This window comes from Colias croceus, chromosome 13 (assembly GCF_905220415.1).
Source record: "Colias croceus chromosome 13, ilColCroc2.1".
NCBI classification, from domain to species: Eukaryota; Metazoa; Arthropoda; class Insecta; order Lepidoptera; family Pieridae; genus Colias; species Colias croceus.
This window is the reverse complement of record NC_059549.1, coordinates 6,556,749-6,583,468: the sequence shown is the minus strand read 5'-3', so window position 1 is coordinate 6,583,468 and position 26,720 is coordinate 6,556,749. Positions and strand designations below refer to the sequence as shown.

The window sequence follows — 26,720 nt, the reverse complement described above, 5'->3', positions numbered from 1 at the left end:
CACGAGGATAGTTCTTATGAGGAGAATGGAGATAACGTTAACATGTATCGCAAGCGAAGCCGGGATGGAGCACAGCTATGTATATTGGAAATATACATACCTATTAGAAAGAGATAAGGGGAAGCTCCCTAAATTTTATGTCAAATTTGCATTATTAATGCTGATTTACACAGGGTCAGTAGACAAATCAGTCGCGGCGCCGAAATTCGGCGCCGCGACTGACTTTAACTGTTTACATAGACTTCAAGCCTCTGTACTGACTTCAAATCTGTTTACACAGGGTTTTTTTTCGGGTCAGCACTGATTTGCCTCCAATTTGTAGTCAGTTACTGACCCTGTGTAAATCAGCACTTATTCTGAAACATGCACACATACAATCAAAATGGAACTTTAGTTTAATATGATTTATTGGGACTTTTTCTTTCGATGTACAGTAACATTTTCGCTCGATTCATTTTTCATTCAAAAATTATGCCTGTTTTAAGGATTATTACATTTTTTTTAAAGATTTACTTGGACTTTATGTCTAAAATAAATGTTTACATTAAGAAAATAGAGTTTACTATTGAATCCCAAGATATTTTTTCTCTAGATCAATAATTATTACTTTAGATAAAAACGAAATAAGAATTGAGACTTACTTTTCGAGCTCGAACGCGATCAAAGAGCGCACGGCTCGTTATGGCTGTGTTAGCGTCTAGTAGGTACCGTAACCGGTCTCTCAGTGCCAGAAATGAGAAAGGGAGCCTCCTCTAAAGTAATAAGAAGGTTCATACCTAAAATATGAACCTATTTTATGAAATTGAGATGTTTCCATGAACATTGATTTTGATAGTATTGCAACCAAACAACCTTATTATTATTAAGCAGTCAGTACCTCAGATAAAAAAAACCCTTTCCTTTAAGATTGTGTTTGTTTGTTGTGGTTGAACGCGAAAATCTAGGGAACTACGAGTCCGAATTGAAAAACTATTCATTATCATCATCATCATCATTGTCAGCCTACACTCGTCCACTGCTGGACATAGGCCTCAGTCATGGCACGCCACTGAGCCCGGTCGTTTGCTCGTTGTCGCCACTGAGCAAGTAATATGTTGTCGCCAGTTTTGACCAGCAACCCTGTGTCAGCATATTAGGCTGCGTTTCCACCAGATATGTGCGAGGGATGTCTAAAAACCAATCCTATCGCTTCTTTTACCTCGCCCCGGACCTCGACAGATCAGCTTTGGTGGAAATGGCTCAGGCGCTAGATTTTTGCGCATACAAAACAAGTGAGGGAACAGTGGGGAGTAGCAAAACTTCCCGTTATTTTAAGCAATGTGGGATTCGAACCCGCGTCTTCCGTTTATATAGTTCTAGTGGCTAGTGCAGATGCTATAGACCACTACGCTGGCGACTATACGACAGCGTACGTATTATATTACGTATTATCGATGTCCCATAAAATATTATGAAAATGTATTTATACCTATATTACAAAATACGTCTTACCCGACAGACCGATTAATGAAAAAAATTTAATGAAATTGAAATTAAAATTATAATTTAAAGTGAACAAATAATCTGTAGGATCCTAAAATCCTAAATTAAAAAAAAGTTTGCATAAAAGCTATTTAATCGACCTATTATTAAATAATAATTAATTGAGGCATGTAGGAGTATCTACAATAATTTACAAAATATAATAAAAAAGTTACCTACAGGAAGTGGAAGTGATATTTATAAACATTAACGATTTTTATTTATTCCACTAAAATACTGCTTCCACTATAAAAGCTGAGATAAATTCATATATTTTTTTTAATAATAATAGAAGATATTGTGAATCAGCTACACAGGACTCGCCAATGTTGCAAATAAAGCTGAAATGCAAACAGGAAAAAACAAACATAACAATGTGTGCAAATGGCACTTCGACGAGGCAGCATGTTTCGATCCTATTTTGTTTTGAAATAAGAATCAAAAAATCACAGTGTATTTTTAATTTTTATTTAAGCACAAATATGACAAACATTTAAGCATGCAATTTAACTTTATAACTACACCAACTAACGTGTTCTTATTTTATCCACAAAACAAAGCCAGCTATATAAATTTATAATAATCATTTTAAAATAAAAATTATATTTTACATCAAGTGAACAATGTATCATTAAATTTGTAATTTAAAAATATTCCTACTTTAATACCTTATGCATAAATGAAGATATAGATTTTGTTAGTATCTTAACGATGTAATTAGATGAAATAAAAATAAAACTTTTCTACCTTCACCAAGATATATGAAACACAAAAAATGAATAATGAATTGATCATAGTCCATAATATTAAATTAAAATTACCTAACTAACGATTGTATAAACACTAGGTCAAGCCTATTAATCTGAAAGATTTAAACGATGGGCCGTATCGTCGACACCTAATTTGGCGACTGAAGACGCTTGAAGAATCCATTTTATTCCTTATCTTCTATTTCCAGTGTTGATTCGGGTGGCACGGCGTCGTCGAGGCCTTTGCACACATTGCTAGTGATATAATTTATGTTGCAATGGATCATATTGGTAGCTAAAAGTAGGCTTAATTTGATACAAAGCTAATATATCCATTGCGACATAATTTAAAAAATGATATACACTCGTCGACAACAATTGTTTTTTTGTCAATAAGTAAATGAAAAATATTGAAATTACTGAAACTAAAACTTACAACTTACTAACATTCAGTTAGGGCGTGAAAAACATTAAAAATTGTTGTAGACGTGCGTATTGCGTATTGTATCAACATAGCAACCGTACCTGGCCCGGGTCGCTCCACTTGAGCGCCCGGGCGGGTTCCTCTTCACCGCCGCAGAAACAAAACACCAATAAGGCACTCGGTATTTATTTCAATCGTATATTGTATAAAATTATCTTTGGCGTTATAAATCTGCGTTAAACTATTTGCAGCTCACCAGTGCTACCAGTTCGAGTTAAATAAATTACATCAATTTATTGGTGTCATTTGATGACGACCTCATTTGTGATATTAAAATTATATTATTATGCCAACAAAATTATATTTTTGATTCATTTAAATAGCAACAATAATATTAAAAAAATTCATTAAACGACTTTCCCGAACAACGCGCAACTATTCCGAGCTGGCAACACTGCGTAGCTGTGTGTTTGTGACGTCGGGCCCGGACGCGTCACCCGAATCAATTCCACTGGAAATATCCAAACTTGATCCACCGCTGTCAGAGATGACCTTCTTTGCTTTGTGCCACTTCACTTTCAGTATTTTCTTGTACTGGTTCATTTTGCGTCACTTCCTGCACCGCTTTATCATTAAATATATCGTCCGACTTGTCAGCAGAATCTGTGCTGGGTTCATGTTCAATTTTTTCTTGTACTTCTTTTGACGGTACTGAAAAACTCGTATCTACAGCATCGTTTGCGTCGTAAAGATTAGCTGATTCACTAACTTCCTCATTTACCTCTCTGCTATCTTCACTGTTACCATTAAAAGTATTTGTTTCTACTTTATTAAAATTATCATGCTCTATTTCATGATCGTTTGATTCTTGAGTATCTTCCTTTTCTGTGACATTCGATTCATGTACATTATTTTCTAATGTATTTTCTTCTAATGGAACACTATTTTCCTTAGATTCTAAATTATTGCTTTCATTTTCTACATACTTTGTGTCATAGTCTACATTATTAGTATCTTTTTCTACAGAATTTGTTTCCTTAACACTAGGCTCACTAGTTTGTTCGCATTTGTTAGCTTCATTATCATTCGTATTATTTGGAACTTCCGTTTGTTCAGCTTCTTCACTCTGATTTGTGTTTTCATCAGCAGCTCCCCATCTGGATTTTCTATCTTTATCTCGTCTCGAATTCCTGTCTTCGCGGGGTTTTGTTCTGTCATCATGGTTTCTTCTTCTGTCGTTTCTATCTCTTTTATATCTATCTTCATGTTCAATATTTCCGGCACTCCTTCTGTCCCTTCTTCTGTCATCCCATTCGTTTCTCCTGTCCCATTCTCTATCTCTATTCCAGCCCCTTTCAAATTGTTCGCGTTCGTCAAATCTTCTGTTCCTATCAAAGTATTCAGGGGGACCATCAAATCTAGGTCCATCAAACTGTCTATCTCCTTCAAAACCTTCGTATTGCCTTGGTCCTTCGAAAGGTGGTCGCGGTCCATCGAAAGGCGGTCTGGGACCATCGAAAGGTGGTCTTGGAACATTGAAAGGCGGTCTAGGCCCGTCAATTGGTTGTCGTGGACCATCGAAGTGAGGTCGAGGACCGTCAAATGGCGGTCTTGGGCCATCAAACGGTGGACGTGGACCATCGAAAGGCGGTCTTGGCCCATCGAATGGAGGACGCGGTTTAGGGCCGTCGAAAGGTAGTCTTGGACCATCAAACGGTGGCCGTGGTCCATCAAATGGCGGCCTGGGTCCGTCAAACGGTGGTCTGGGACCATCAAATGGTGGTCTTGGGCCGTCGAACGGTGGTCGGTTATCAAATGGCATTCGATTGAACGGCGGTCTATCAAACATTGGCCCAGGACCACCTTCAAACGGTGGTCGTTCAAAAGGAGGTCTATTAAAAGGCGGTCCCATATTATTGAACCTTGGTCCAAACGGACCTGGGCCTCCTGGTCCTTGATCCATCCACGGTCCTGAAATGATATAAAATTCTATTGTTATGTGATGTAAGGTCGAAGCCAGCTTATATTTTTCAGACCGAATATTCATGATAACGAGTGATTTTATTTGCACTATCTACTTATATTAAAATTATCTTAACCAGATTTATTTCCTACGACAGATTTAATTCAGTCTGAAAAATTATGAAGTGAGAGAGATTCATACCTCTGACAGGCGGTCTGATCGGAGGTCCTCTCATTCTTAGCTCTGCAAATTAAAAATTTGCTTGAATCCTTGTTTATTGATGTTTGATACTTAGAAATAATAAAATAAAAATAATTTGAAAGGATTCATAAAAAAAATAATTCAATAGCAAGAGCTAAGTTTTCAAAAATAATAAGATCAAAATAAAATACAATTACGCAAATAATAACACTGTATAAATACATAACTACAAAAAGCATGAAAAAATAAGGCTATAAATAGTTAAAATAACGCACATTAAAGAAAAATAAGTTTAAAAATTTGAAAATATTTTGATAATGTATAAATAAATAAAACCAGACAATAACGCCAACTGCGTTCAGACAGACAAAGGGATTTGTGTTAATAGATGTGTTTTAGTATTTAGTAAAAGATATTTAAATTATTTAATTAAACTAGTATTTGAGGGCACGGAGAAGAATGTTTTAACTATTTATTACATTTCAAACACAAACAATAGAATATCCTCTCTTTATAATTCTAGAAATGGTAATTATACAGTCAAACATTACTTTTTTAATTGAGGCATAAAAAGTGATAATTTTGCAACATGCTATGTTATATCACAGGTATATCCCAGGTGAATCATTAATAGGATCATATTATAAAGAAATTGGGATAAATAATTAATTGATAAATAAACTCACCAGCCCTGAACATCGGTGCCATTTGTCGTGGTGGAGGCAGCTGTGTCCATCCGCCCTCGTTTTCGGCTTGATTATCACCCCCTGTAATATTTATTAACGATATGCCAACATACATTGCTAACTAAAGTATTTTTATAACGATTACATAACGTAAATTTTCATTTCACGAAAGCTTTGTCCTAATAACAAAAATGTGTCTGGAATTCCTGTCTCATAAGGAATTTAACATTTGAATTGGAATTTAACAATTGTATGACAAACATACATAGTTGAATAATAATGGGGCGAGAATTTTCATTTTGGTGATTTTATAATGTTCAAATGATCACGACAACGCAACATACGACTGTTTTATTGAAATATGAATACATAGTCACGAAATTTATTAAACGTGATCACACCCCGGACACTCCATACAAAATTATAGTTTTGACAGTCACACTGTAGAGACTGCAAATGTGTGTGTCAACTCTTTATGGTTGGCACATTTGTGACTAGCGTAAAAAAAAATTCGCGTTTTTCTGATGAAATACATCCGTAAACAGCACAATATCTAACCATTTTCTACGAAAAACGATAATCACAAATCCAAAATAATAAAATTGCTTTAAGTCAATTTGATTAATGTTGTCAATCTTCGTTGCGTTTCGTCTAAAGACGTCGTTGGTATCGTCCTTGCGGGGAAATGGGTACCATAACATGTCTGATCGTGCGGGGTGAGGTAAGTGTTTAATTTTGGCGGGAGGCGGTGAGTGTGAGAGCCGTTCTGTAGCGTTTAGCTACTATAATTATGTATTCTGTGACGTGATGTTACACACTTTTTTTTCGAAAAAAGTAGTCAGAGAATCTACACAAGGACCACTGTATAGTAGAATATGTGTTTGTGTAGATTTCGTTTGTATTTAAATTTGATGTAAAAAGCAGTCAAAAGGATGCGGGGCACGTCCCTGTCGTGACACGGTGTACCCTAAATCATGCTTAAAACAAATCGCATAATTTAAATACTTTAGCAAAAATATTGAATGTAAATCGTCTCTAACATATAGATGTAGGAATATCGTATAATTATAATTGTCATATAATTAATTAGGGTTACAGGTTAGTTTAAATTAGGAGTCAGATTAAATAATAAGAAACAGTACATAAACACTGCCAAGCCGAGTAGAAATCATGACAAAATAATATTATCTAACACAGACGAATCACAAATTAATTATTTGTTTCATTAACACTTGTATATTGTAAGATGTCTCGCTCGCACACACCACATCAACATTAGGGTGCTTTTTCACCAGAGATGTGCTATGCTATGTTGCTATGCGTTTGATATGCACAAATCATATTCATTGACGCATATAGCTTAGCACTGGTGGAATCGGATTCAACTAAGATATGTTTTTTAAATGGAAGGTTGCATATTATGCATTTATGGTATGAATGGGTGCTGTGGATGGCTGCGAGTAGTGTAGCTATATGCAGAGCGGAGTATACTATCAGTACGTTATATAGCTCGAGCATCTTCCTAGCGCGGCTGGTTTGCAGCGGCGCATCTTCATAGCAAATCTTACTCGCACTATTATATGTAATAAAAATAAATAATATGCTTATCGTCAGCGGAAACGGGCACATAGTTTCACAGCATAGCTATTTCACTTTTGCAGCACAGCACATCTCTGGTGTAAAAGCACCCTTAAAGTCTTTTCGTTTGTTGACTATTTGCCATGTGGTGACCTATCTCAAAATCCCTCCGCTATACACAAATCTTCAACTGACCATTATCAAGTGGTGCGGGAGGCAGGTCGATCTGCTGCTCGCTGTCACTGCCCTGCTCTCCGGGCTGCTCTTCTTCCATCTCCATCTCCTTGCCGTTGGCCATCTCCCACAACCGTTCTTGGAGCGTCTTCTCGTTTGATGGCTCGTTGCCACGTGGCGACTTGTCGCGGCCTCTTTCTCTGTATAAAAAAATATGTAAATAAGAACTATATAATATGTATATTCGTGTATTTCAATTAATGATAACTAATGGCTAAAAGAAGCATCCAAGGTCTTAAAACTCTTAACAGCTATAATATATGGATTGGGACAATATAATAATTTCTCAATTCACTATTTCTAACAAATTTCGAAATAATTAACAATATGTATAATTATTGTAACTGAATAAGCTACAAGGTAAATAATTAGTAATAAATAATAAATAATAATGTAGTATTTGACTGAATTTCCAAATTGTTTTAAACTTATTACCACAAAACCTTTCAACGGTTAGGAATACAGTGCGGAGCCAAAATTTTAAGAAAAACTATTTTATACTGTATGTTACTTGTATAAACAAAAGCCGTTACATAATTGTATACTCACGGATTATTGCCATCTCTACTGACACGGTCACGATCCCTGTCACGGTCGCGGTCCCGTCCGCGGTCACGGTCACGTCGCTCCCTGCCGCGATCACGCTCACGATCTCTGTCACGGTCACGACGGTCGTCACGTTCTCCTCTGTTGTATTGTTTATACAATCAACTTATTGTACGAGATTGTTAACATAATGGAATAAGCAATACTGGAAAAACTACACCACTGTTAAATTTTTTAACCATATTTTAATGGTAGGCCGCGATGGTTCCAATGTATAGAAATAGATAATGAACTATATAAATGTTTATAACAAAATCGATATGCTCATGTACAGTGAAACTTGGTTAAGTGGGACCTGGATAAGTGAGAAACCTCCATAACTGGAACTCATGCTTAGGTCCCAACACTTTGGCACTGAATTACCTCTGTTAGTGGGACGAGGTAAACCTCTATATCTGGGATTTGTTCTTTCGATTTATCATCATAGTTACCTCTATAACTGAGACAGCGAGTAAATTTTATATGCATAAAACTCTGTAACTGAGATAACATTGTTTATTTACTCATCCTTATTCTACCCACAAATTCCACACGTAATTCCAAGTACGTAAGTACAAATTTAGAGCTTCAATTACCTTCAGTTTTAGTTTCGCTTTACTATCATACAGATGTTTATTTGAAAAATAACCTGTATTCTCACCTCTATTAATGGAACTCTCTGTAAATGAGACAGATATTTATTTATACCTGTATAATTGTATATCTGAGACACTGGGTAAGTGGAATACCTCTTTAAGTGAAACGACATTGCAGGTCCCTTGAAGTCTCACTTAACCAGGTTTCACTGTATTTCATTATTCCTCATTCATAAAAATAGCATTTCAACAATCTTTTACTTTCAATGCAATTTTGTGAAACTTGAAATCAAAAGGGAATACCAAATGCTCCAAAATATTTGTTATTATTGTGTTACATATAGTGATTTAACGAAAGTATTTCACATTGACAAATAAACTGCCCGTAACTACATTTGTAAGCTATACACAAAGCGTACAAACCTATCCCGCTCGCGTCCGTCCCGCCTCTCGCGATCCCGGCCACCCCTTGGCTCCCTATCCCTAGCGCTTCCATCCCTTCCACTGCCATCTCTTCCACTTCCATCTCTCCTATCCCGATCCCGTCGCTCTCTATCCCTATCCCGATCCCGTCTATCCCGGTCACGGTCACGTCTATCCTCATCCCGTTTGTCGTCCGGCGGCGGCTGGCTAGAGTCGAAGTTGTCCGGGTTGAAACCAGGGGGCGGTTCTGAGCTGTTGAACGCCGGTGGTGGCTTCGAGACCAGCGCTTGTAACTGCGTAAAAAGATTAGTTGAATGTTAGAATGCCAAAATAAATTTTTCTGGTTTAGTCTAAAAATTCAAATAATGGTTTATTGCTAAAGAGTGAGCGAGAATCGAGGGACGTATCAATTCTGTATAAATTCAAATACTTTGTAAATGTACTATGCGAATTAATACTAAAATAAAATATAATCTTACTATAACAAATATGCCCTCAAATATATTATGTACGTAATTATGATGATGGATACGTTTGCAGATTTGTTATTATTGAAAAACCATCAATTTGGAAAAAAGTAACGTCCTTGTTAATAATAATATTACCTGATCAGGATGCATATTAGAAGGCACATTGTCACGTATATGCATTTCGCTTTGACTGTCTGTAGGAGTATCTTCGGGGTCCAACTCCATTGCGTCATCGGCTCCACTCACGTCTGAGCTGGCTTGTTGTTGTTGCTGTTGCTGTTGTTGCTATAAACAATAATATTGATGAGTTAAGAGCATTATTACGAGATAAACTTATTTCTATACAGGTTTAAATCACATTGGAAGAGAAACGCTTTCTGTAAATACTATTGAATGTCTTTGAATGTTGTAATATTAGTAGAAATGATAATAAATTAATAACTTATATTGTATGTTGTTGTTTTTAGATTGTAATATGCTTCAAAATATGTTATACTTGTTACAATTTATAATTATTACTCTTTTTAAACATTTTTGGAGTCACATTTAATTATTTTTGTATAAATTAAAATTGCAGTTAATTTTATTACACTAATACTAACCTGTTGCTGCGGCTGCGGTTGCGAAGGTAACGGTGCATGATGCAGCGGCAACACGAGACCGCCCATTCCCATGCCCATCAGCCCACTTAGGAAACCGCCCACCATTCCTGTACGAAATAATAACAATGGGTAAATAAAATAGATACTCAAAATAAAAATTTATGTTGTTCATAGTTGTAATATTAATCATTCTAGGTCAATCTAGGATTGGTTTCTGTGTATGAAAAAAATCCAAGGTAAATAATAACCAGTTGTTTATTATACTGTTTTTATATATTTTTAATAAATTACCTGATTGTTGTAAAGTGTGAGGTTGCATCGAAGGCGGGAATCCTAATAACGCACCGCCCGCCCCTAAACCACCGTCTGCTTGTACACCTGTGTGTGCAAACAAATACACATTAGAATGATGTCGAGTAAATAGGTACATACGTAAACTTCAATCATAACAATGATGGGCGCTTTAACAACAATATTAAAAATTCAAGTTTTTATGTTATCGAAAGCCAAGTGCCAGAAGGATTAATTTAGTTTATATTTAAGATCTGTTTTGTCTCACCTGGTAATGGTGCGGGAAGCGGTGGCCGCATGCCGGGTGGCATGCCTGTGGGTAGACCTGGTCCCAGACTGCAAAAAAAAATATAATGAAAAATTTTTAAGTGATAAACATCATACACTCGTCCACATGAAGAATAACGGAAAGTAACGGCCTGCGTACGCGCAGTTAATGTTATTTATTCAAAGGTGAATAATTCTGAAGCATAAAACATTAAAAAATTATATACCTATTATCTTTAAGACTATCATTTTATCTATGGTTGGCACTTATAAATCATGATCAATTAAACATTTAAAACGCACTTGCCGTAACAACCAAATTATGCAAAAAAATTACAGAAAAAATATTTATTATTAGATAAGGTCTGCAATTACGTACTATAATAGTGTGAGTGTATTACCGGTCACCAATTCACCACCGTCTATCCCACGTGTAATATATTACCTAGCGTCAACAGTATAGGGCACGTACCCCGGCGGCGGCATCCTCGGCACGGGCAGCGGTATGCTGGCCGGCGGTGGGCCACTCATCGCCATCGTGCTGGGCGGCAGGTTGGGCAGGCTCGGCAAGCTCGCGGGCAGCGCGCCCAGCGGGAGCATGCCCGCGCCGGATACTGGTGGCATGCCGCCGAGTAGCGGTATCTCGGACATCGATTTTGGTATTATCTGGGTGGAGAGACGATTATTACTCACTCTTATTCAATTTACTGATTAATAAACAGTGTAGTGTAATTTATAAAGTATGTAGTTTCAAATTAATATTTTTATTTTAAATTGGTAAGTGAAATATTATTAAACCAGTGTTTCTTTATTTCTAACAGTATAACTGATTTTCAAATGACTACATTTAACACGACACACCAAGCACTATTACACGCACACATACGTATCCCGTGCGGATACATGGAAATTCCTCCTGGCTCAATAATCGATGAGATTTGAGCACATTCAAACAAAACTCCACAATCCATTCGGCTTCTTCACAAAACACATACACACACACACATACGCATCCATATCTGCCATTTCACTACACTCAACACGTAACACGCACACACACATACGTATCTGTGCCTGCCACTCCACAACGTTCATTACACAATACTGCACATCACACCGCGCACACACACTCACCCTGGGCGGCAGCCACGGCGGCAGCGTCTCCTCGTCCACCGCGCCGCCCTCCTCGAGCGCGTCGAGCGACAGCGCGCCGAGCACCCAGCGCGCGTGCAGCGCGGCCCACGGCAGGTACGCCACGCCGAGCTCCGCCTCCCAGTAGTCCTTCCACTCGCGCCCCTTCACGCCCTTGCCGGCCGCCCACGCCACCTGCGCACAATCGTATTGTGTCAAATGTGATATTACGATAATAGAGATGTAAATAATTATTATTATCACGAATAACGAAATATCCTTACGCTTCTATCGCAGTTGGGTAAAAAAATAAATTTCTACATCTACACCTTTAAACTAGTAAGTACTTTTATTTAACATCAAACTAATACTTTTCATCTTTTGTGCCGTGCACATATTGTGTAAAGTGACTTATAACGATAATAAAGGAATAAAGAATTAGAGAAAAATTATTATTACGAAAAACAAAAATTCCTTTTGCTTCTATCGCATGTCATTCATCGGGTAATAAAATAAAGTTCTACATGTGTGTAGTCACTTTTTGTCAAACTAATACTTTTCATCTATTGTGCCATTCACTTCTACTGTCTGCTTTTGTTTGAAGAGTGCATCTAAACTCTAAAATAGTAGTCTGCTTGCTATGTCATTAATGTAATTTAATTTGAATTACTCACGGTTATTTCCTTTGAATGCAATTTATGCCTGTCTAATTTTTGCTTTGCTCTTGCAGCATCTCGTCTCCTTTCCATAACAACAAAAGCGCATCCCCTCGGCGGCACTAAATCCACCGACACAAGACCTCCAAATGCACCAAAAAGGTCGGACAATTCCTCTTGTGTTGCCAGTTTCGATAAATGGCCCACCCATAGTGTTGTACTACACACTGAAATGATATAATTTATAGATTAGAAAAGTGAAATAATATAAGTAAAATGTAAAAAATTTCGTAAATATAGTTCAAATCCAAGATTTCCCAATCCAATTACATTATTTTTATATTTTATAGCAACGGATTCTTAACTTACCACTTAAGTTCTCCTTTTTAATAGGTGGCAATCCCTTTTTTTCACGTTCCCGTTGTTTTTCTTTTTCCGCCTCTCTCTCTTTGTAACTTTTTTCCTTTTCTTTATCCCTGTAAAAAATTAAACATAAATAAGTACAATGTTTTATCTACAGTATGTACTTCGAGAAATTAAATTATTGGTTGCACATTCATCAAACTTTCTTTGTTGAAATAATCCTAAATGTATTATTCCAATTCAACTCAACATATTGATGAACATAACATTTAATATTTTGTTTTAAAGCATTCAAATGTTTTAAAAATGAAATTTTTTTTTTAATAAAAAAATTATCACGACGCAGCAATCGTCGTTGAATCATAAGAATTTTTAAACATGTATATAAAAAAAATTATAACTACAATTTTAATATTAAATCAAAAAGACATAACATACCTATCCCTGTCCCTGTCACGGTCCCGACGTCTACGCGGCGATCGCGAGCGACGCCTCCTACGCGGTGATCGTGATCCGCGACGACGGGATTTCGGCGATGGACTCCTGAAATATATAAAAGATTTTTTAAATTATTGATTAGAAACTAGACCTTCAACGGATATAAATTACAAGTTCAAATATATTTTGGTAGGTTTTATTATGTAATAGGGCTATCCCAAGATGGAATCATCTAAATTAAAAAATATGATTATTAAAATATAAATTTTAAATTTCATGTTGAATTGAATACTTCACTCATAAATATTTTTTATTAAACTCATTAAATGTGTAGAGGCCGCAATCTAGCTTATTTAGTCTAGACATAAGTAACACATACAAACAATAAACATACATACCTAGAATCATTTGCATCAGGAATTTCAATAACTTGAGGTCCAGCGTCCACAAATTCTATATCAGATTCATTTGCCATGTCATCCTTTGATTCATTTTGCTTTGGAGGCTCATTTTGCGAACCCTGAAATTAACGTGACGATTTCCATTTTATTCACATTCATCACTTTTCAATTAATGTTAAAGTATTATATATTACTATCTCTAGAGAAATTAATTACATAAGAAAAACCCTAGTGTAAGTCACATAATATACTCACTAAGAAAGGAAGCCCTTGGTTTTGATTTTGCTGCATTTGCAAATCTGACATCATTGGCATTAAATTCTGAAACAAATAACAAATGTAAAGTAAATGGTATTATTGGCATTAGTATGCATAGAAAAAAAATATTTCTACTTAAAACACTAATGGTTAAGATAGGTGATAATACTCACGGGTATCTGCATTCCTGCAACTAATTGCATTTGAGCTTGTAAGCTTTGTAGTTGTCTCATAATCTCCGGATTTGTTAATATGCTGAAGGAAAAAATATAATATTAGCTTTTGTAGACCATTTTTTAGATAACAAAACTGGATGCTTGGATATAAAAATAACTGCACTTTCAATAATAGGAATATTATTCTAAATAATCTGTCTGTTTGTTTGGGTTCTAATAATATGTTCCTGGTGAAAAAAGTTACTTATATGCACCATAATAAATATCTATTGGAATGCTATCCTTGTTTCATTTAATTATTCACCAGTAAAGTTCCATGACCCCTAGGCATAAGGCAAATGTTCCTAACCTTCATAAAACATTATCTGGTTAACAGGTTAATGACCTACAGTACAAACACTTATGAAGAAAACTCATCTCAAGGCTGCATTCCACAGTTTATAATAAGTCCTGTTTTTTTTATTTTATAATCTTTACTAATACATAATATAATAAAGCTGAATAGTTTGTTTGTTTGCTTAACATGCAAATCTCAGGAAAGGCTGGTTTGATTTGAAAAATTCTTTCAATGTTAGATAGCCCATTATACACATACATATAGTAACGCTAAGACCAATATGAGTAGGGTAATGATAATGATAAAGAACTAAAATAAATAATGATTCAAATTAAAACTCACCTTCCTAACGCATCAGCTGGATTATGTGATTGTTGATGTTGATGAGTAGATTGAGTATTTTGTGAATGTTGATTATGCTGCATATTGTTTTGATTATTGTGAGCATTATGCATATTCTGCATATGAACTGAGTTGTGTTGCGGCGGGGGACTTGAGTCTGCCGCGGGAGTATCATCTCCACTCTCATATTCAAAATCGTTGAGTAATTTGCGATTAAATTTAGCTGGCGGCGGCCCTGAGGGCTGATCCTGAAACTGATAATAATAACATTTAAATACTAATATACTTGTTTTAAACGTAAATTAAAGTTTATTAAGAATAATCTCCTTCAAAATTAACTTAAAGGGTGGTTTGAATTTTCTATGAGCAGTCAGTTTAGTAAATTGAAAATATAAAATTATTGTAAGAAATTTAATAAAAGCAAATATGTAAAATATGGATAATTACCTGATCACCCATTGGTGTAGAAGAATGTGGCGTATGTTGTGATGCAGGGCCAGGAGATATTTTATTATCTGACGCATTATGGGTGATATTTAATGAACTCCCTAAAATTTAATAAAATCTTAGTTATATTGACAAATATTCTATATAGATAGAAGCAAATTCATTATTTAAAGTTTTGGTATTAATGTATTACGAACATTAATTATTGAACTTTATTGTTTAATGATGCAAATGAATATCAAGCAACTATAAGAAAATTAAAGATTGCAAATAATATTGCATCGATTTGTTACCATTGGCAGTGTTATTTTGTTGTTGTTGTATTTCCAAATGTAAAGGATGATTTGGATCTGCCATATCCAATAAGGGTTGGATGACATCGGGACCAAACACATTATTCTTTTGCCAAAGGTTCAACACTCTGATGATGTTGCGCTGTAATATTATAAAATTTGTATTGTGAGAATAAATGAAACATACTTATTGTTTATAATAATTGTTGATAATTAGTTTCATGATAACATATAGTATGGTTTTGTTTTAATTAAGATATTATCAGAATTATATATCAATATTATCATAAATATGCTATTCTTTTTTTATTAATCTAATGATTATAAGAGACATTATAATAATTTAATGTAAGAGCATTTAGCTTATCTGACTTACTAACAGGATGTCTACCAATAAACAGCAAATATTTACCTAAATTCATAGACAAATTAAATCTATACTACTCTAGCGGTACCGCTGGTTATCAGAGAACGAATCATAACCTAATATATGGTGACTTTATATAACCAACCTTATCTTCTGGAGGGCATCTAAACAGATTAGCAAATGTTTGTTGCATATTTTTGGCAAACCTAGGGGCAAACACGTCTTTATCTTGTCCAAATTGATGCCTTGACTGTCTTACAATTGAATCTATCACGTAAAGTCCCGGAACTTTGTATTCAGGTTTGCACTTTTGGATGAACTTTTCAACACTATGTACAACGTGTTTGTAGAACTTAATTGCCTTGATAGCACCTCTTGTTATAGCACTCATTTTTGCCTTTGATATTGGCGGCTTATTTTCGTACAACCCGGATAACTGTAAGAAAAATTTTAATGAAGAAAGATGCCACGGAAAACGTAAATTTCGAATAAGTTTTATCTTTACCTCCGCGTTGAACGATTTCACTTCTGGTTTATCCATTTTGTTTATTTATTTACTATAACTTAAATATAAACTAAATTAACTATTAAACATTATTATAAATCGGAATTAAAATCATTTTCGTGAGCACATCAACATGCTCAGAATTACAAAATGGCGTGAATAATGTTACCAGTTACCAGTTACGATTCTAATTTGTGACCATCTGTGCCATTGTGCCATTACATGAATTTTTTAATAAATTTATCATTTTAAAATAAAATCTTTTAATTTTGTATAGTACAAAATTGGTTAGTCAATTTTTCAATAATCTTATAACAAATTGAACGGCATGCATGTGTGGTATTGTGTGGTATAGTCTGGGTCTAGCACGGGTCTAGTATCCATACTAAATGTTCTGTGATCCATATGTGTCCATACCTTGGTCCATACCAATCCATAATAATACATATTATAAATGCGAAAGTAACTCTGTCTGCTGTCTGTTACTCAATCACGCCTTATCTACTGAACCAATTTACATGAAATTTGGTATATATAGATATTTTTATAGGTATAGGATAGGTTTTATCCCGGAATTAATCCCACGGGAACGGGAACGGTATGCGGGTTTTTTTTGACTGCGTGGGCGCTGCGGGTGGAAAGTTAGTAGTATTATATGTGTAACCGGTCCATGTCTAGTCATATCATTTTTCTACATTTTATTGTGGAGTCTTGTGTGGAGTGCTCGCCACTCGCCAGGCGCCACAAAATTATTGCAGTACATAGATTACTAATTGATCTGTGTGTACCAAGGTCCAAGAAGTCCAAGGCTAACAATAACGTGATCAAGAAGCAAAGACCTAAATTTGACAGATCGGAAAACTTACGAGTACCCGCTTCCACGGTAAAACTTAACGTCGAAGTACGTCGCGTCAGGTCGCGTCGCATCTTGCTGTGAGCTGACTCTAACTAATAATATAATCTTATAATTTTTTCCGTTTTATCGATACCGCTGCACAAATCAAATAAAAATCCATACTGCACATTTATAATGAAATGGTATTGTAATACTGTTTCCATGGAAATATTAATGCTGCGCCGCCGCGCCGTTAGCGCCGCACGAATGGGACTTCTTTCATTGAGCGCTGTCTAGAACAATGATCCAACGAATCAAGATTTAATATTCTGCTGTTTTGATTTTTAGAATGCACAGATTCGGTTCGCACCATTCGCACACGGTTCGCACATTGTCCGCACAGTCATGTTCGGTCATGTACCTTATCTATGGTATTATTAATCTGTGGACTGTTGTCAAAACTCAAAACTCAAAATTATAAACAATTTTACATTTTGGCTTTGAAATAAAATAAAAATTACTTTTGAAAATAGTTTAAATTATAACATAATACATAGAAATAAGAATAAAAAAATAAGATCATAAGAATACCATTTTTTTTAACAATGACCGACGAGTATTCTGCGGTTAAACGTGGTAAATTAGTTTTAAAAGGAGATAAACCAAAGTAAGTTTATTTTATTTTCATAGCTTAGCGCCTTAATGCTTTAATACAATAATTATTGATATTTTTAATATCTTTGGCCTATATTATTCAACTACATACACACATGGACCCCTCCATCCAGTCAAGATACCTAGGTAGGTAACCTAGGTTTACCCGTGGGACCCGTGGACCATTTTAGCTTCGTTAAAAAGCAGTCTATTTAAACTTTTAGAATAGTATTCTGTATTAATCATTTTACTAATCACATTAAATTATTTTTAGAGCAAAGAAACGTAAACACAAAAATAAGGATAAAAGTGAAGATTCAAAAATAGATGAAGACTGTGTGAAACATGGTAATTGGTGGAAAGTGGACAAAATAGAGGACGTAACTGGACCTATATCAATAGAATTTGGAAAGAACTCGTATATATCAGCTCTAGATAATGGTTTATTTACATTAGGCGCTCCACATAATGAAGGGGAGGGTCCATCCCCTGAGGAAATTTTTACAGCATTTCCAGCTGGTGATAATAAATTTGCACTGAAATCTGGTTATGGGAAATATGTGGGGGTGTCCAAGAACTGTGTGGTCACTGGAAGGTCTGATGCTGTTGGCCCCATGGAACAGTGGGAACCAGTATGGCAAGATGGTAATGATATTTATCTATTTTAACATCTTTTAATGATGGATAAAGCTATAATTAGTTTTAAATTTAACCAATTATCATGGTATGTAATTAAATTATCATATTCAAAAGGCATTCATTTACAGGTAAAACAGCAATATTGAGTTCAATAAACAAATTCATGTCTGTAAACCCTGAAGACGATTCAGTAGTCACCAACAGTACCACAGCCGGGGAACATGAGTTTTGTAATATTCGCTCCAATCGAAGTAGGGAGGTGAAGAAAGTTGTTGTCCCTGAGGAGGAAGGTGACTTGGCTGAAGTTGAAGTTAATTATGTGTAAGTGCTCTTGATAAAATTCATAATAGGAGGCATTTGCCTTGACAATGTTGTGTTTTGAACCCACATGTTCTTATTATTCATATGTTTTTTTGTTTGCTGTTAGTCATATTGATAGCCTTTTATTGGACTTTTTTTTAAAGTAAAGATGGAAATTAAATAATAATAGAATCAAAAATAATTTCTAAGCTATCAGATTAATCACAATACTGAGGAAATATTTATTTTTTTTTCAGTAAGAAGTTTCAAAAATTTCAAGACAAGAAATTACGTGTAAATGAATCTGGTGTTATTGAGTTGAAGAGAGCTAAAGTGGATGGTAATTTACATGAAACATTATTAGATCGACGAAGTAAAATGAAAGCCGACAGATATTGTAAATAATAATTATTTATATGTTTAGTGCAACAAATATAAATATATTTAAATCATTGATTTAATATTTGTTTTCTTTTTGCTGCTTTGAATATGTACCCAAACTTTTTTTTTACCAAATTAAATGTTTTCATGTGTATTTCTATATCTGGATGTAATTGAAACATTATACTAAATTGATGATAATTTTTTAAAATATGTAGTTATATATGTAACTATGTATTTTAAAAATAAAGTGAACAATGTCAAATATTATACAGGGTTACTTGTAAAACACCAGCAACCTCGCAGGACAAGATAGCTAACATCATAAGTAACAACATTTGTTCTACGACTATTGGCATAACGCAATAAATTATTTTTAAATGATTTTGTAAGCTTTTATTGTACTCTCTTAACATTTGTAAGTCTATGTTCTATTCATTTACGAAAGGACGATGCGACGCCCCCTTCCCCCTCTCGTTCGCTGGGATGCGCGTAGAGTTTATAATATTCAAACGGAAAATTAAATTAATATTTATTTTTGTATGAAAATAAAATCTAACAAATTATCAAAATTCGTAGAACAAATGTTGTTACTTATTATGTTAGCTATCTTGTCCTGCGAGGTTTCTGGTGTTTTACAAGTAACCCTGTATAGGCATTAACATTAATTTATAGATCTTCTCCCGATATTTCAAACTAATGGTGCTTACAATTCCTGATGGTCTACAAAATATGTATATGCGTTAAATAAAATAAAAAAAATGGCTCAGATCTAAAGGGATAATTTTCAAAGGAAAACAAAACATGCATATAATTTTCAAATGATTTATTTCTCCTGAATGACAATCGGTATGGGGGCCTAAAACATTTTAGATTAAATTTTGATACACCGTTACAATAGAGACTGTTACTTTGTATTTTCCACAGAGAATTTGAATATACTACCTACATGCTTATACAAAACCATATCTACACCTAAACCTAGGATTAGACTAGACATCTAGTCCATTGGAACTTGTTTCAGAGCATTCGCCTTCAGTCATGATACCCATTTATATTCAATCACATAGTAAACTTAAAACAATATACGAGTTTTGGCTTGCTCTGATACTGATCAGCAAATACCAATAAATTTTAAATAAACAGTATAAACGGGTATCTTGACTACTTAAATACAAAAATGCAAATAAGTCTCTGAAATTAAAGCAAATTCGAAAGCATTTTCAGTCGATTTCAACATATTCAAATTCTTCAACACTACTACTTGCCATTATTTATTCATACAAATATAAGAAATCTATTTTATGAAAACAATTTCAGAATGTTTAATTATTTATTAAATACATGCACTATGACATAATCTAGATAACAATAAAGAAGTTGTAAAATAGCAGATTACATACAACAACAATTTTATGTCTGATTAAAGGGTAGTAACTCAGGCCCCGGAACCACAGACACAATAGAAAATATATTGTGTCTGGGACCGATCGGGCCGCTTGGGGCTCAATGGGTTAATGTGCGATTCAGTTAAATATTTTAAACATTCTGTAATCATTCCGGTAAAAATGATTATATTTGACATGATGAGACTTGGCAGTAGTACTTGGCCATAAATGGTACATGCATTTGATTAAATAAATATTGTGATCGTTTACAATATGAAAACATACAAGAATTATAATGAAAATGAATTGTACTATACAATATTAAATAAAATTAAAATGGCCCATATGCATTATTATAAATCAATGATCTAAATTTTAAAACTTAAAAACGATCATTATATTAAATTAATGTTAATTACATGTAACAAACAAATATGAATGCTTGCAATCACATAACTAGTTCATATGCAATTTACTACACTTTAATTGGACCAAAATGAGAATTTAATTAAATGTTGTCCTCCTCATTTACAGGATTTAATAAAAAAAAACAATTATAAATGTTCCAATGTTATTAATATAATAAAATTATTTACTATATTTTGCTGAACATTAACAAATCTTGTACTATTTCAAAAATAACGTTGGATCGGTGGGCGTTAATAATAAATTAGCTAATACAAAATGTGTCAATGAGTTGCGGGAGTATTAAGAAATGCGTGCATGAAGGAAAGAAAAAAATCAGACATATAATAGTTACTTACTAAGAGAATTAGGACTGTGATTCTAGAAAGAAAATCGTTATAATTGGAAAACAATGCTGAAATAAAAAAAAAATTAGTCAATTGATTTAGAATAAAGTAAAGCAGTCTTCAAATAAATTTACACCTTAGCTTTTAATTTAACACAGCTGTTGTTGAAAAACAAATCTATTGATTATATTTATAATTTATATACATTATCATGACATTTAAAATGAATAAATATACAAATGACCGACAAATAATCACAGTTCCAATTCTTCCATTGTGACAGTGTATGGATGGATGTATAAATCATATAAATATACATAGATATAACTAATCAATATACATGACACTTAAAATTATTACAAGGCAGGCCCACACTGAATCATGTGAGAGTGAGCACTGCCTCTTCCTGGAAATAAAATAAAGAATAATATTAATATAATCTTAAAACAGTTCCATAGTTTACAAAAATAATATATACTATAGATATTTTACTTCAATATAATAGATTTTTGAAAGTCCTCTTATAAATAATAATGTTATCGTAAATATTCAACCATATTGGCTTGTGATGAAACCAACCTGTCTCGGTGGAGTCTCAGCTGGCATGCATGGCTGAATCTCCGCGCTCTGCTCTTAGCCATTCCACAAATTCATCCAACATTACTGGCCCTAGTAAAAAAAACAAACATTAAAAAATTACAGTATAATATAAACCCACTTCATAAATATGAACATTCTGTTGTGTAAAAAAACAAACAGACCAACAGCAATGTTTCATTTGTAGGGTCCCATTTTACCCTTTTAGTATGGAACCTTAAAATACTGATAAGGTATAACTTAATATTTATTAAATCCCACTGAAAGCTCAAATAAACTTTTTAATGTAAAATCATCGCTCTACAATGTAATTTTTTGCTATTTATTTCCACAAACAAACAAACAGAACAATAATTCTTATATTTCAAATTAAATACAAATAAGTACTAAAGTTGTTAAAAAATACACCTATTTCTATACCCTACCCTAAAAGTCATTAGTTATTATAAAAAAACTCACAAGCTCCGTCCGCGTCATACGCCGTGAGTTGCGTGTCAACAGTGCGGCTGAACTCCAGTATATTACACCATTGGTCTCTATTCACGACGCGGTAACGTCGCTCGTTGCCTAGAAAGTTCGACAGTGGTATTCTGAGTGGCCAGCGAGGGAGGAGTACACCGAGCAACGCTCTCGCCGTTCCTGTATCTAGTGAGCGCTGATCTTTATCCTGTGGGATGTGATGGTTTGTTATTGGTATATATGGTAAAAAATTATTGAACAATTATTGTTAACATGGTAATTAACTGTTCACTTGAGAAGTAAGCATTTTTTAAAGATTTTTTTTAATTGCAATACAGTGGAAACTTTTTATAATGACATTGGAGGGGAATATCAAACACGTTATAATAAACGGACGTCATACAATGCATTTTGTAGAAAAAAAAACAATCTCCTGTTTTTGTTAGTATTTAATACAGAGAAACAAAATAGATGCCTACACATTGAGACTCAAAACAAACAAAAAATCGGATCGGTCGGTCGGAAAACTTTCAACACTAATTTCTGTTTGGGAAAATTGTGATATCCGATCACAACACATCCGTTGTATCCGAACACAATTTTCCCAAACAGAAATTTGTGTTGAAAGTTTTAGAATTAATTTAGGTCAGCATAACCGGACAATTCATTAAAAATTGGTCACAATAAACGAAATGTCACTATATACGAAGTCATTTTATCTGACTTTTATTAAGAATTTTATATGAAAACCAAACTTTGCTGTGTAATACGTCATAATAAGCGGTTGGTCAATATAACAGAAGTCATAATAAAAGGATTCTACTGTATTTATGCAAGTTAATTTTTATTTTAATCAGTAACCACAGACAGTGAAAAATTTCTACATTATGAAACACATTACCTAGTTTTTTTCAATTTATTTTATGCAATAAAATTGAATTTGTTTTATATATATGTTTGTTGTTCAGCCAAGAAACTGTATTTTCAACTGTGTGTATTAAAATATGAACCACTATATAATGGTGTCTTAGTAATTCAATTTATTAAAAAAGAAAAAATATGACTCACCCTAGCAAAATCATATGAATATCTATAAATAGCCTTAAACATATATGGATCATTGAGTAAACTGCGCAGGTATTCTAATTTAGACTGCAATTTGTGTACACTGTCACATTGTAGCTCCGTTAAACCTGTTTGAGAAAAAAAGTTTCAAATTAATATTGCTATGACCTTCTTAAGGAAAGAAAATAAAAATAAATATTAGGTAGGTTATAATTTGGTAAAATATTTAAAACATCAGTTACCTTTTAACCATTCTTCTTGTGTAAAATATCCCATTTGTTTAGCCCCCATTTTATAGGCAATGACCAGCATTACTACATTTTCTGGATCTACTCCTAAGTCTTGACAAAATTTTTCCATACCTTCTGGACCTAAGGCAATAAAAATTAATTATATTGTCTTAAATACTGTTATTTTTATACAACCAAACCATATTTACTGCACCTTTTTAAATGTGTGAATAAAATACATTTTAGATTTATGTATGAAAGAATAATATTATGCATTCATTATGTTAAACACTAACCTAAAACATCTGGCTCTGAAACCGTTGTGTATTCTTTAAACCATGCTAAACATTTCTTTGCACTAAAACTTGTGTCTTCTGATTTGGAATGTCTTCTCGAACTGAAAGAAAATAAAATTTATAGATAAATACAATTATCTTTATAGTAAGTCCCCAAACAATGTAACATTAAATCACAACTAGTTTAGCTTATTCAGATAGTCATCTCTTTTTACAATCAAAATGAACATAATAGATTTAAGAATTTTATTGCTTTATTTTTAAAATAACAGCCATCACCATCTACGATGAACAAAGCATAGTTAATTACATTTAAAAAAATAAGCCTTGCTATTAGAGAACACTTCAAAATTGGTTACAAAGTTTATGCCAGTGCAATTATAGAAAACAGTATAAATGTAGATAGTAGGCACATATCACCTAGTATTTCTTGATCTCTTGTGATGGTGGTGGTCTTCAAGAGCTGTGGTGCCGGGCAGCAGGTCTGCTGCTGCACCACGCGTGCGTTTGCTGCATCGTGGCATTGCTCTACCACCCTGGAATAACATATAGTGTCTAATTATTATTTTGTAAATGAATAATAATGCATACTAAGTAAGTGCAATTAATTAGAAATCATTTATAATGTATATTCATGTTTTGTTTAACTTTTTAAATTGTAATTTTATTTAGGTCTTAGGATGTAAACAAAAGCAAATTCATCATAAAAGACAAATTGCAAGCTGTATTGGTTTAGTAAATCATATAGATGCATGTATTTGAATGGTGTAAAATGTAAATAATGACATGGAAGAACTGAATGACAAATGTTTGTTTAGACTACACATTTTTATCCTCAAAGACATTAAAAGTATAGATAAGAGTGTAAATATATAATAATGTAAATATAAACTATACACTAAGTTATATAAAAACGTTATATGAACTTAGAAATAAGTAGATAGACAATTTCAAGAGTGGATACAATTGCAATCTTATTACCTATGTATATTACATATTATGAGACTAGTACTTACAACTACAAATAGTTCATCTATATTTAACAACAATTTAAATGCCTGAATATTGACACCCACGCAAGTAAAGTCGAAGAACAATATAAGTATTGAATACTAAGCAGGAATTCGACATTACATTTATAAAAGTACTCAAAACACTCAATACAGATCGGCTGCTGGAAGAATTATTAGCAAATAAGAAGCTTACGTACAATCGGTGGTAGATTTGTCAAGAAATTAGGGAACTTGAACGGATTTTCGTCTCCTATTTTGCGAATTTGCGGAGACAGCTTGACGAAAAAATGTCCTCTTGACAGGTCGATAATAACCTGAAATAAAAAAATCAATGTGCTAATAATGATTTAAAGAGCAATGAAATGAACGTCAGTACTGTGAATATATTTGGCTTTGTATTATACCTTAAAAATATAAAGAATAACAACACAAGGAATAAATAAACGACTTGATTTGTTCTAAATATTATTAACTTATTGTATGTATTATACCAAAGTAATGGGTATCTATCTGGTAATATTTAAAGTATACAATAATAAAAGTTTCTTTTTAATAATTCAATTGAACATAAAACATATTGATCTAAGTAAATAATAGTAATAATAAAAAAATTAAAGTGCAAACACAGCGGCAGAGAAGTGGAAAACTCAAATTCGATGCAACTTTTTTTCAAACCACAGATTATATTATAGATATAGATTTACATTTACTTGTATAATCACAGATAGAAACACAGATAGAAAAATAATTTTCAGGGTTACCATATATTTTTTAATATAATTCCAATGCAAAACTCGTTCAACTTTTTATGATTACATTTGATTACCTACTACTTGTAATGAGTTTATAATGAGTGAGTAATGTTTAATATTTTTTACGTCTAATTCGGTAATATCTAATTATTGGGATGTTTAAGAGTTAGTATTTAAATCTGATAGACCTACTGATTTTCTCTTGTCACCCTACATAATATAACATATTCTTTAGATATTTTATTTAAATAATAACATAATATATTATATAGTTCGAGTCGGATTTAATCAAGGCACATTGTTACATAACATCGATGTAAAAAATTTAATTTAGGTTCCACATTTAGGTTCTTAAATATGTCCAATATTTACCACTTTTAGTTCAGTTGGGTTCGAACTTTTTTTTACTTACATTTTAATTTATGTCATCCAATCGAGAATAGGATCAATTCTGCGCCATTTTGTGGCACCAAAGTGAGAATTAATAATAATCTAAGTACCTACCTATAGAAAAAACATTTGTATAGGCATTAGGCAAAAAAAATAACCAGTGATTGAAGTGCATACCTGTGAGTAAAACGTATTTTTCCAAGGAGAAAATTGAGCAATAATAAGAGCCAGCGCGCACGAGCAACTTTGTCTCCGCAACTACGCACACCGGCACAATTAGCGGAACAGAAACCGATACGCGAGAACATCGTCTGGGATTTGAACGAATAGCAGCAGGTTCTCTTTACTGATGAGTGCAGAGTTCTTTTAAAACAGATCAATGGGAGACAGCGAATATGGAGACACAGAGGAGAACGCCAAATATAGTCTAATTTTGAACACACAGTGGCTTATGGTGGCGGCTCGATTATGGTTTGGGGAGGGATATGTTTGAGAGCTAAGCCACGTAGGTATACCGGTGATGCAGTGGCCTGCAAATTCCCCCGATATAAATCCGATAAAGCATGTCTGGGACTTGCTAAAAAGAAGGGTTAAATCCACACTGCCACTCCCCAACAATCTGAATGAACTTGGAAACGAATTACATACTTGAGAAGCGGTTGCCT

At 33.7% G+C, this 26,720-nt stretch overlaps 3 protein-coding genes across 6 annotated transcripts; 1 reads left to right on the top strand and 2 right to left on the bottom strand.

Annotated features, from left to right (window-relative positions):
- Positions 1-1,973: 1,973 nt before the first annotated feature.
- On the bottom strand, positions 1,974-16,449 carry LOC123696656 (SR-related and CTD-associated factor 4). 3 transcript variants are annotated; one of them, XM_045642987.1, is made up of 23 exons: positions 16,305-16,449; positions 15,945-16,235; positions 15,433-15,574; positions 15,140-15,240; positions 14,693-14,946; positions 14,011-14,092; positions 13,835-13,900; positions 13,577-13,698; positions 13,179-13,283; positions 12,747-12,853; positions 12,396-12,604; positions 11,725-11,916; positions 11,036-11,256; positions 10,592-10,659; positions 10,324-10,410; positions 10,033-10,139; positions 9,566-9,715; positions 8,961-9,253; positions 7,906-8,043; positions 7,318-7,496; positions 5,545-5,625; positions 4,859-4,900; positions 1,974-4,665 (listed from the first exon to the last, which is right to left on the bottom strand). In XM_045642987.1, the coding sequence occupies exons 1-23, from the start codon at positions 16,338-16,340 to the stop codon at positions 3,236-3,238; spliced, it is 4,503 nt and encodes a 1,500-aa protein (XP_045498943.1). In that variant the 5' UTR covers positions 16,341-16,449; the 3' UTR covers positions 1,974-3,235. The 3 variants fall into 3 exon arrangements, with proteins under 3 accessions (XP_045498943.1, XP_045498944.1, XP_045498945.1); XM_045642988.1 differs by having other exon boundaries at positions 11,063-11,256; XM_045642989.1 differs by lacking the exon at positions 4,859-4,900.
- Positions 16,450-17,646: 1,197 nt separating this feature from the next.
- LOC123696731 (protein FRG1 homolog) lies at positions 17,647-19,193 on the top strand. The gene is made up of 4 exons (XM_045643092.1): positions 17,647-17,806; positions 18,068-18,438; positions 18,561-18,753; positions 18,990-19,193. Exons 1-4 carry the CDS (start codon positions 17,745-17,747, stop codon positions 19,135-19,137), a joined length of 774 nt encoding a protein of 257 aa, XP_045499048.1. The 5' UTR covers positions 17,647-17,744; the 3' UTR covers positions 19,138-19,193.
- A 731-nt stretch (positions 19,194-19,924) lies between these two features.
- LOC123696828 (DCN1-like protein 5) lies at positions 19,925-25,716 on the bottom strand. 2 transcript variants are annotated; one of them, XM_045643203.1, is made up of 9 exons: positions 25,675-25,716; positions 25,111-25,227; positions 24,321-24,436; positions 23,901-24,001; positions 23,617-23,745; positions 23,378-23,502; positions 22,310-22,517; positions 21,833-21,922; positions 19,925-21,659 (listed from the first exon to the last, which is right to left on the bottom strand). In XM_045643203.1, exons 1-8 carry the CDS (start codon positions 25,675-25,677, stop codon positions 21,849-21,851), a joined length of 873 nt encoding a protein of 290 aa, XP_045499159.1. In that variant the 5' UTR covers positions 25,678-25,716; the 3' UTR covers positions 19,925-21,659; positions 21,833-21,848. The 2 variants fall into 2 exon arrangements, with proteins under 2 accessions (XP_045499159.1, XP_045499160.1); XM_045643204.1 differs by lacking the exon at positions 25,675-25,716 and adding an exon at positions 25,318-25,587.
- Positions 25,717-26,720: the final 1,004 nt, after the last annotated feature.